At 37.9% G+C, this 12,296-nt stretch overlaps 1 protein-coding gene across 5 annotated transcripts in view; it reads right to left on the minus strand.

The window, feature by feature from the left end:
• The window catches only part of USP32 (ubiquitin specific peptidase 32), a 144,173-nt gene that overhangs the window by 99,125 nt on the left and 32,752 nt on the right, over positions 1-12,296 (minus strand). For all 5 annotated transcript variants that reach the window (XM_026656509.1, XM_026656508.1, XM_026656510.1 and 2 more), the window contains exon 2: positions 10,026-10,153. In XM_026656509.1, the coding sequence (XP_026512294.1) occupies positions 10,026-10,153 (128 nt within the window). The remainder of the gene's footprint in view (positions 1-10,025; positions 10,154-12,296) is intronic.

The raw sequence follows: 12,296 nt of genomic DNA on the forward strand, positions 1-12,296 counted from the left end.
AAAAAAAAAATCTCAACTCTTCTGCTATAGTATCTTTTCCTAAACTTATTTTTCTTATTACCAAGTTTTTTCAGGAATGACAGAAAATCCCATAAATGAGGTCTATGTGCAACAATAAATAAAAGGGTGAGAAAATACATCATGCATATGAGAAGAATGACGATTTTATCACCAGTCATTTTCTCAAGTGAATATATTTATATAAAGGCATAATTCGTGTAGTTTGAAAAATAATTGAACTTTATGTCTAAGAAACAATTAGTTTGATAGGTGCTACATTCAAAACGTTACCGAATATTTTTAAACCCTTGATATTTAAACAAGCTATTTTTAAGGCATCTGAACTGTTCTAAACTCAACCCATATTGTTGTATATTCTAACAGAACTTCCTCCATTCATGTGCCACAACTTTTACTTTGCCCTAAAGCTAGGAGAAGTGGTGAGGCAGTTCACAGATGAGACTGAGGTCTTGGAAACCTATCAAATTGTACTTATAAATCCTAAATAAAACTGATTCCCATATTATTGATAACATTTTACTTTAATTATTTTGATTCTAATGAATGGTATAGTAATTGGCATAATGAAGTAATTTTTATGTAGGTTATATAAAATTTTAAACATGCATCTTTATTTGTACACGAGCTCCATTATGACCTCTCAGCCTCCTTTGTCCATAGAGTCACTACTTTCTCTGTATCACTGAAAGTAATCAAAATTTGTGACTGGAAGATAAAGGCTATAACAGCTGAACCATCATCTATTCTGTGTTTGGGTCATGAAGTTTCAATTTATAAACTAAAAACTTTCAATAACTTTTTTTTCAGTCAACACACTAAAAATTCATTCTTTATTCACAAAAACAGTATTTGCTCACACAAAGTGTTGTCATCTCTCTAGGTAATCTGTTCACGCAGCTATAGCCCTAATTTACAAATGCATTCTTTACCTTCTATTATACCATATGCTCATAAAAATAGTCATGTCATCTAAAAGTGATTATCTGCATGAATCTAACAACCTTTACTGCAACAAGAATTTAAAATATCCAGCTAATAAGATAATAATGTGCTATTCCTCTGAATTCTGTCTGGGTTTTTTGATACTTCACTTACCTAAGTTGTTATGATGACACATATATCCAGTGCCAGAAAGAAAAAGTTCACTGTACTATATACTTCTCTTCACTAACATTTCTTACACACCCTTCATACTTTTTGTACATTCTGCTTCAAAACCCTAGGGCCGTGTTTAAAAAAAAATAAGGCATTAATTGTGCACAAAGATCCATCAGTAACTGCTTCTCCTGCAATAAAGTTTGTTGGCCTATTTCGTTACAGATAAATAGGCTGCTCCTAGCTCTCAGTTTTACCTAATACAATATTGTAGATATCTTTCTCAAGAGAAATCAATAGTTCATAAATCAAAAATGGCCAACAGGCCAAAATAGTTTTTAATCATTTGATATCAGCTTCTAGGCAACCGCTTCTTGGACATGCTACTTTGAGCACACAAGAGTACACACAGCAACTATGTGAAAGAAAGCAGAAGCTCTTCGCGTGGTTTCCCTCTCTTCCAAGACCGTGCAAAGCTTGCATGAAAATGCATTAGAGGCTCCACTAAGACAAGCACAGCAGGAACCAGAAAGCAGTAGTCCAACATAGCAAGTTTCCCCCCTGAAAGGGGAACAAAGTCTCAAGCAGAAAGGCTGCCATAGTTAAAGCTATCCATAAACTTTACTCTCTCACAATCTCTTGGGTCTTGTCTACAGTATAAAACTGTATGTTTTAACTTGACTACAAATAATCACGTCAGCTGACAATGTTGACCATGGCTTACCAGTTGGCGTAGACCTGTCAATCACGGTTCACTGATGTTATTCTAAACACAATTTGTCCTGATCTATGTTGAGGAGTAAACCATGGTCATCGGCATGTCAGCTAACTCAATGTTTCATAATTGTGTTCACATTCAATAACATTCTGTAATCTAGGCAGCTTTTAACCTCCATAGGAGTGCAGTCACAACATCCCTTCTCAGGTCTTGACAAACAGTCTTGCCCCATCTGTATCCATTAAGAATACTGCTGGAAAAATCATTTCCCTAGCCTGTCACCTTCACCACCTACTCCTTTCTTTCTATCCCTCCAATGGCTCCCTTTCTTTATTATAGCATCAAACATAAGGTGCTTGTCTTCACTTTCAAGGCGCCTCACAGCCTACCCTCTCTCTACCTACCATCTTTCATTTGTTAGTGAAATGTCGATTCCTGCCTCCAACCAGCACACGATGCCAACCTCCATCACCCACTTAACAAATTTTCAAACATACATTGTTGTGCTTTCTCCCATGATGTCCTCCATACTTGGGAGGAGCTCCCTGAAAACAGCCACACAACTACCCCATTGACCTCCTTTAATCCCTCCCTAAAACTCTTCTTTGCCATGCATGATGCCTACCAAAAACTTGACATTGATTAGGCCTCTGATATGCTGAGATCACTGCCTATCATGCTGACTAATATTTTCTCATTGTTTCCTTGTACTTCCTCATCTGTCCATCTGTTGTCTCTTGGCTTTACTTAGCTTCTAAGACCTTTGGGGGGCAAGAATTGTCTTTTTGTTCTGTGTTTGGACAGAGCCTAGCACCATTGGGTCCTAGGGCTCTGAGGCACTACTGCAGCACAAAAAGTGTCACAATGAGCATGAGAGAAGGAGAGACTGACAAAATGCCACACGAGCTAGCTACGCCATCAGAGCAGGGCACTTGGAGGTTAGCAAGCCTGGTCAGACTCCCCAGCATTAAGGACAAAATTTCGCACACACAGTCACAACCCTGGACCTCAACATCCCCAACGTTTATGTGAAGAGGTTCCTCCTGTCTCACTACAGCAGAGATGTGATTGACACAAACTCACAGATTTCTAGTAGTAAATTAAATTGTTATCACGGGATCTCTCTTAAAGAAGGTAATGATCTAGCCCTATGTGGTTGGCAAATTATTTTAATCTGAAACCATGCGAGTAGTAACCAGCTTGCTACAATGTTCGTTAAACTTTCTTAACCAAAAAGCAAGTTACACTGGGGCGAAGCATCACTTCTGATTTTCAAACGATTTAGAACGGCCTACTTTTAAGGGTTTAAAAATCAGACAACAAGCAGATTCGTGTAGTTCATGGTTAGGGTAGTTATATTTCCAACAACATTTCAACAAAACAAACAAAACAGGAATATAATATGCTGGGATTAATTTATGGCAGTCTACAAAATATAGTTACATATGTTAGACTGAAAGGGATTTTAAATATCTGCACTGAGACTAACTTCATTAGAGTTAATTATCATTTTATTTTACAGAGTAGTCTGTTTCTCCAAAGATGGTTCACTATGCCAGTTGGTGTAGCGGACATCTAGAGCAGTGTTTGCCCAAGCTCCCTAGTAAATAACCTGTGATTAGATATCAATCTGCTTACTTCAACAGCATTTATTTTATCGTTGGCTGAGCAAAATGAGGCCTGACATTCCAATCAATGGTATGTCTCTGTTTAACTATCTGTATCACGATAACTTTCAAAGACCACAGCCAATCAATTCCAAAGTTTCAGGAAACATTCTAGCCATCAAAGAACCCTTCTGATTGAATTAAGAAAAACAAAAGAAGTGGTGCGACTTCAACAACAACAATAATAATAATATTTTGGTTTAGTGGCATTATCCTGTAAAATTGCTACAGGTTCAGGGATAGAAACTGCATTCATGCCACCACCTGCCAGCTTAGCCTACGTACGCAATGGAGTGTATGACCCTCTAGTCACAATTTTAAATACATGTTTTCAGAATAGGAGTAATAATTTGGTATTTAAGAATACACAATGATCACATTTCCAAGAGATCCCATATGAAAGCTATTTCATATCCAGATCAAGTGACAATAATTTATTTCAGTTTCTTGTAACAAGTCTGTGTAAACTAAAACTTCAGGTGTTTGTTTTAACTGCTATTTTAACAAAACCTGATGTCTGCCCAGAACTTGTATGGGATATTGGAGATTACACCTCTTAAATGAGTGCAGCAGAACCCTGTAACTAAATAATATTTTTGCTAACCAAATCCCATTTATCTGTGATCTTTTCTGTAGTTTTCTGAGAAAACCAGGGAGGTGAGAGAAGACTAGCTCTCCTCCTTCGTCCCCTCCGGCAAAATTTCCCTAGTACTGTATAGCTTAAACAAAATAAAATGAAAAATACGAGATTTTGTCTAGGAGCAGAAGTAACATTCTCACTTTCAAGGTTCAATTTTTGCTTTTCTATAAGATGCTTTTTCAGTTAAGTGTAAGAATTTTTGTCCCCCCCCCCTTTTTTTTTCTTCTTACTGACTCAGTAGATGAGGGTCAAACAACTTGTTTATCATATAGCCAGAGAGATGGCTCTCTTCAGATCTTTGTTACTAATTTTTTTAGTGGTACCATGGTGCAGTGTTTGGAACATCCCAGCTCAGGCTGTATGGGTTATCAGCAGTAATGAGGAAAGAACTGAAGGTTGAAACTCAGATTTTTTTTTCCAAGTTAGTAGTTTCTGGCTCCAACAATTAGTACTGGCCAATTTCAGTATACCGTATTGTAGGTTATAGTCTCTGGATGGTTTCAGAAAGGCAAAAACATTTTACAAATCATGGAATAGCCCTGACAGCATGCTATTTATGAGATTGCTGGGGGTTTTTTAAACCACTAGTGAATGCACCTAACCAATATCAGAAGTCATATGATCTTCAGAATGAGTCTAGTCTGAATATGAAGTCTAATATCCACTCCTAATGGAAACGGCACCTTTCCTATCACATCTCCCCAGTAATGTTTTTATTACTTAATATTTTTGGTAATTTGGTTGTATCCATTGCTGGCAAAGAAGTAGTGCATTAGAAAAATTTAACTCCTGGACAACTTTTAATCAAAAGGTTTAACACACTGAGAACTAGACTAAAACATTGAGCGTACCGCGTAAGTTCAATAAGAGCCAAGAAGAGGATCCTATATTGGGTGCAAACTTAAGTTTGTCAAACAAACTACAGTGGGATGGGAAGTTTGTTTTAAGCTTCTTATGCAAAGTTTTAATGAATGAGGGTGTCATTTGGCATCTAAAACGTCACATGGTAGTTGCTAACAAGACATCCCTGAACAGGTGATGAGGTTTCCTAGGAATCAATAAAAAATTAGGCTCACGTTTCAGGTGTGTACATTGGTATAAGACTGTCAGTGAGACACACTGTGGGCTGATGCCATATGAACAGGCCTGTTAATTCTATGGCCTGTGTATAGTGGAATGACATCCAGCAAAATTGACACCGTATTTTATCATGGACATGCTACATACAGCACTTTCAAGAAAGAAGGAAAAAAATAAATACTAATCATGGACAAACATTGTTAAACAAACTATGTCAACTGTTTAACTGAGAAAAATAGTCTTCTATTCAACCTGACTACCTGTGAATTTTAGTTTATTAGTATTTACGACAGTATTTATTTAACGGCTAATGCAGTACCAAAAAGCAAAGCTATTGGGCCAGAAGAAATCCAGCCAGATGTAATTTCATAGAACTACTCAATTAATACACTGTATCTTCTCTGTTCTACTCAAATATTTTAAAATATATTGTGTAACAATTGCCATTGAACTGCTCTAGTCTCAAATATGAAAAAGCTGCATTTCTAACACTAACAATTTTTTTTTTAAAGTCACACACTTGGAATCATTTGAATAATTTATTGTTCCTGTTGTAAATTGCTAAATAATTTGATTGTCTTTGCTCTGGTTTTTAATCTTAGCATTATCTAGTTGCACAGGCAACCTTAATTCTGGTATTTCCCAACTACTGAGTGCTTGACTTTGCAACCTTTATAGTGTTTTTAAAGAAGGTTTTCAGGTGTCATTCCCTAGGTTTTTAAAATATCAAACCGAAAACAAAAATTCCAGCATATGGGATTATCTGGCGACCCACATGGTTCATCAGATGGGTTAGAACCTTTAGAGAGCAATTATACAACTTCTGTTATTTGTGCTAGTGGAGTAATTGATAGCCAAAGTACCGATCTGAGCCTTAACATCATTTATATCAATGGTTAAAGATTAGAGGTCTCAAAATAGAGCTTCGAGTAACTCATGGTTGTGCTTGCCTTCCCCACTTCCCAAGCCATCCAAGACAAGGGATATCTTCTTTAAAATATGGGTTTAACCGGGTCCTGGTTTTGTTTGAAGAATCTAATCAAGGTATTCAGTTCACAGAGATGTGAAGTGTATTACCTAAAGTATATTGCCTGACTGACAATTATTAGGCATATTTGGACATTTTAATGCTACATAGTTTTGAGATGTCATGGTCTCAGCATTTGTGATGTCAAGTTAGCCAACATAATCCTGGCTCTTGCATTCATCTTGGTTCATTGATTGAAATCTGAGACTTGCTGTCAGGTGAGGGGCAAGTTAAAATAAGATAACCATGACGTTGTTTCTGCCGGTGAGCAAAGATTTAAAAAACAGAAAGCAACCAGCAGACATTATTTGAAAACAAAATCCACTGCCATCTGTGATCACGTGTCTCATCACTAGAGCACCACAACAGTTTAATCCCTAATACTGCGCTGTAAAGGGAGATGAGAGGCCCAGTCTCACAGTGCAATTTTAGGAATATTATTCCAATCCAATAACTCATAGGACAAGATACATTTTTGTTCCTATCCAATCACTTTATAGGCTATTAATAGCCCAAGCATCCTGACCATATATATTTGGAAGTTAAGATTAGAGAGATATTTCAAATGAAGAGTAAGTCATACAAAAACTTTTTTTTTTTAATTTAATGTGCGCTAGCATGTACGTAGCTATTTCCTCTTTAACACTTAACAATTTGCATACAAAATGTCCAACTACATCATAAAATTGAATAAAATAGTCCGTGCTTTCATCATCTGTTTCAGAAAAATCTGTCATACTTTACAGGGTTAATAAACCTTTTGCATTAAATATTTCCCATATATGTATTACGACACAGGCAGACGAACGCATAGGTCCTCTAGTTGGAGGGTAAGGAGAGATAATAATTGAGGACATCAAGAAGGCTGGGTTGTTTAATGACCATTTTGCTTCAGTCTTCACAGAAAATGTTAATGCTTACCAGATAATCAACACAATATTAACAACAAGGGGGAAGGATCGCAAGCCAAAATAGAGAAAGAACAGAACAGGTTAAAGAACATTTAGGTAAATTAGATGAATTCACATTGGCAGGGCCTGATAAAACTCCTCTTAAGGTACTTAGGAACTGGCTGAAGCAATCTCAGAACCGTTAGCAATGATCTTCAAGAGAATAGTACCCTTTGTTAAAAAGAGGAACAGAGAACCTGGGAAATTTTAGACCAGTCAACGTAATTTTGATACCTGGAAACATACTGGAAATCACCCTAATTTACTTCTTTGACTTAGTTACTGGCCTAGTGGATACACAAGAAATAGTAGATGTGATATAACTTGATTTACACTTTTGACAGTTCCACATGACATTCTCATAAGCCAGCTAGGGAAATGCGATCTAAATGAAATTACTATAAAGGGTGTACAACTGATTGAAAGACTGTACTCAGAGTAGTTATCAATGTCTTGCTGTCAAACTGGGAGTGTGGGTCATACAGCAGTCAATCCTGAGTCTGGGACTACTCAATGTTTTCATTAATGACTTGGTAATGGAGTGAAGAGTGCTTATAAAATTTGCAGAGGACAACAAACTGGGAGGGGGGTTGCAAGCACTTTGGAGGACAGGATAAGAACTCAAAATGACACCGACAAATTAGAGAACTGGGCTGAAATCAACAAAAATTCAATAAAAACAAGTGCAAAGTACAGTAAAAGCTGTTTTATCCAGCATATTGGGGGAACTGGGGGTGCTGATAAGTGAAAAATGCCAGTTAACAAAGAGGGAGGGAATTTGGGTGCAGGAGGGGGTGTGGGGTTGGGGCGCGGGAGGGAGTCTGAGTGCAGAAGGGGGCTCAGAGCAGGGGGTTGGGGTGTGGGAGAGGGGGTCGGGGTGCTGGATCCGGGGGGCACTCACCTCGGGCGGTGCTCACCTTGGGCGACTCCCCACAAGTGGCGACCTGTCCCGGCTGCTCCCAGGCAGCGTCGCAGCAGGCGGCTCTGCATGCTACCCCCGCCCAGCCCCAAGAACTGGCTCCACAGCTCCCATTAGCCAGGAACCGTGGTCAATGGGAGCTGCGGGGGCGGTGCCTACGGGCGGAGGCAGCATGCAGAGCCGCCTAGCCGCGCCTCTGCCTAGGATCAGCAAGGACAGGTCGCCGCTTGCGGGGAGCAACGCAGAGCCAGGTGGGGAACCTGCCGGCCCCACGCCAACCGGATTATAAATCGGACTTTCTATGAAGATTAAAAATGCCGGTTTATAGAGCTTTCCAGTTGGTACAGGGCCGGATAACACACCTTTTACTGTACTCCTCTTAGGAAGGAAAAACCAAAAACACAACTATAAAATAAGGAGTAACTGGCTAGGAGATAGTATTGCTGAAAAGGATCTAGGGGCTATATTTGAACACAATTCAGATCAACAATGTGATGCTGTTGAAAGAAAAAGGCTAACATTCTGGGGTGTATTAATAGGTCTCTCATATGTAAGTCATGGGTGGTAATTGTTCCAGTCTAGTCAGCACTTGTGAAGACTCAGCTGGAATACTGTGTCCAGTTCTGGGCACCACACGTTGTGGACAAATTAGACAAATGTGGACTAATTGGAGAGTCCAGAGGAGAACAACAAAAGTGATAAAAGGTTTAGAAATCCTGACCTATGAGAAAAGGTTAGAAAGACTGGGCATGCTTAGTCTTGAGAAAAGAAGTCTGTGATAACAGTCTTCCATTATGTTAAGGGCTGTTATAAAGTGGACTTTGATCAATTGTTCTCCGTGTCCACCGAAGGTAGGACAAGAAGTAATGGGCTTAATCTGCAGCAACAAAGATTTAGGTTAGCTATTAGGAAAAAAACTTTCTAAATATAAGGGTAGTTAAGCTAAGCCTCCATGATTGGAGTTTAAGAAGAGGTTGGATAAATACCTGCCAGGGATGGTGTAGGTTTACCTGGTCCTACCTCAGCACAAGGGGCCAAATTTGATGAATTGAGATCCCTTCCACCCCTACATTTCTAGGATTATCTTTTTAAAAAAATCGATTTATGTACTGTGTACAAGGTGAACAACACTGAAGATAATATAAATATAGGATTAGGAATGACAAGGAGCAAGATCTCAGCTTAAAGTTCTGGGTAATCTTATTCTTTGTTCTTTTCCCTCCAGCATTCAGTATTTTATTAATTTCTCTCTCCAATCACATCAACACTGAAAAATAAAACATTTTTCTGAATATACATATTAATGCACAAGATGGCAGCGTGGTTGAGGTTTTTTTGTTTTTTTTGTTTTTTTAAAACACAATATTTTTATATATGGAGCACATTTTGTTTCTGGCTACTTTCCTGCATTATGTAGGAGTCTTTACAAATATAGTTAAGTAATCCTATTTGATTTACAATGTTTTAAGACACTTAAATTGTCAGTAGAATTCTAGAGTAACAGAACTATGGGTACCTTTAAAAACAAAGAAAGCCCCACCCTGTCATGAGAACTCTACAGAGTCCAGCTCCCACCTCAAATCAACATGAGTCTAGGATTTTGACTCTCTTTCTAAAAGAAGAAGGTATGCCTCTCCACTCCGTTTCCCCAAACCAATCTCAGGCTGCCAACTGTGGGTGGAGAAGTACCTCACTGTCACTTGACAGCTATTGCTCTGCTTTGATTAAGCAACAACATTGATAGTATCTGACCAGAATTCTGGCTAATTGTCCCCAGCCAGAAAAAGTGAGCTGTAAAGCTGTATTAAAAATGGCATGCTCATCACAATTAGGATGTATGTATACTCACACATACATACATCCTTTAAGGAAAACAGTAAATATATAAATATAGATAGATATAATTACCTCTGCAACTTTTGGAGGCACTCCATCACCAAGCACTTCCCTAATGAAGCACTGCTGGCTCATGTAACATGAGAGTCCACAAGTTCTCTTGAAAGCATCTCTCAGACGCTTTAGTTCTACATCTGTAACTGTATTAAGAAAAAGAAATTATAATCAAGAAAGATGAGCAGGAAAATTTAGCAGCCTTAACGTCGATATCAAGAAGTCCTTTTACAGAAAAATAAAAACTTCTAACACATACCCTCTTGTCTTGCAATAAAAATACCTAGATAAATTAAATGCACGATTTTTTTAATTTATTAGCTCTCATTAGACGTGGAAAAATATTCTAGAAAAAGGAGTGAAAAGTCATGTAGAACAAAAAATTTAACATCAATTGAATATTCTCTGAATATAATAGTATATTGTAATACTTGTTACAAAGATAAACACTGTGATAATTATACATTATCATGCTACAGAAAAATAAGCTGGCATTATATGCAAATCTGGACTAAGTATAAGCCAAACGCATGATCTGTAACTGATAGTTGCCAATGTGTAGTAAGAGTTCAACTAGCCAAGTTGTTTCATGTAAGCAGTTTTCATTTACCAAATAGGTCTGCTTTTGTGCTATATAAAAAAAGTTTCTGCAAATTATCACCTACAGGTTCATAGCATAACACAAAAAGCATTAATAGAAAACAGATCTAACTAGATTATGGTTAAAGTTTGGTCAGGAGTGGAAAAATCGTTTAAGTGTTTCCTCCACAGTAACAGCTACAAGCTGATTTCTCTCCTGAAGTGTATTGGCACCTACCTACGACATATGACAAAAGGATTGATGGATCCCCCTTTTACATGCACAAAGGCTTCCTCTTGCCTGAAGAACTGGGCTTTGATTTTAACATTTTACACTTCCAGCATCTTTCTAATGAAGTTCTTCAAGGTCCTAATTCAGCAAGGCACTTAAGCTTGTGCTGAAGTGCCTCGTCTGAATGGAAGTCCAAGTGCTCTGACAAAATGAAGTCTCATCACCCTGTGAGATTCCAGGCTATATCCATTTTATAAAGATGTTGTTAGGCACAGAAAATGTGCCTTGATTAAATCCCGAAGTGGGTCAATATGCAGTGTAGCTATAGCCCTGTTGGTCCCAGGATATGGGAGAGACAAGGCAGGTGAAATAATACCAACAGAGGTTGGTCCAATAAAAGGTATCTCATTCACCTTGTCTCTCTAAAATGGGTTAATGACAGAACTGGGAACAGAGTCATGGAGTTTTGATTCCTGTTGCCTATTGCAACACCACTCTCTCCCTTAAGACAATCTGAGCAGCATAACCCCCATCTCAATCCTGCATTTAAGTGGTGCGTTAACAGACTTTTCCTGCTGACTTAAAGTAAAAAAAAAAATGGAATTTAGAAAATGAAGTGCTCTGTTTCTGTCAATGAACAAGTAAAACTGTCCCATACCTAAACTTGATAATTAAAGTATCTAAGATCATTCCCTTGCCAATGCAGGAATTGTTTCTAGCAGATTTTCGAAAGCACATTATAAACTATTATCAAAACCCCTTGAATCTCTCCTCACCCAAGTATGTGTTCTCCATTTATATCCTAAGAGGAAAGGAATGAAACATTAACTGGAATTCCCATTCCAAGGCTGTGTCAGACTGAGACAGGTTTGTGACCCTATTCTACCATTAGAAGACTATATGACCCAGATCACGCATCAGTGACACTGTACTGCAGAATAAAGCCATTTTTCACACTGAAGCCAGAACACAAAGCATGCAGCACTGGATGCAAAACTAACATTACCACTAGGGCATCTTTCATCATCTTCATTAGATTACTCAAACAATCTCCCCTCTTAAAGGTCTACAAATCAGCAAGCTAAAAAATAACAAACATGCCTGAATGGTTATTGAGGTTTGGGACTTTTTTGTGTGTGTTAGAAGCATACAGCACACCACAGATTTCATTCCAACCAGCGTCCTTGAAGATTACAACTTGTCCCTTAACTCATTGAAGATTCATTGTCACTGTTTTGTCAAAAATCTTTCGAACCAATTTTGAAATTGGTTCACATTTAAATTAAGGATCTACCTTTATTAATAACTATGTTCACAAGAAATCCCCACTTTGCTTTTATTTTCATATATATTATTGGTTAAAGACAATGGTATTGAAATTTTCATATTTTTTTAAACTAAAAACAGGGTTTTAAAGGTTATGAGAAATGAGATGATAAAGAAAGAAAAGAAGCTATTTTGACAGCATTAATGCGGCC

The sequence above is a fragment of the Terrapene carolina genome, unplaced genomic scaffold, assembly GCF_002925995.2.
Source record: "Terrapene carolina triunguis isolate 2854851 unplaced genomic scaffold, T_m_triunguis-2.0 Scaffold231, whole genome shotgun sequence".
Classification (NCBI taxonomy): domain Eukaryota; kingdom Metazoa; phylum Chordata; order Testudines; family Emydidae; genus Terrapene; species Terrapene triunguis.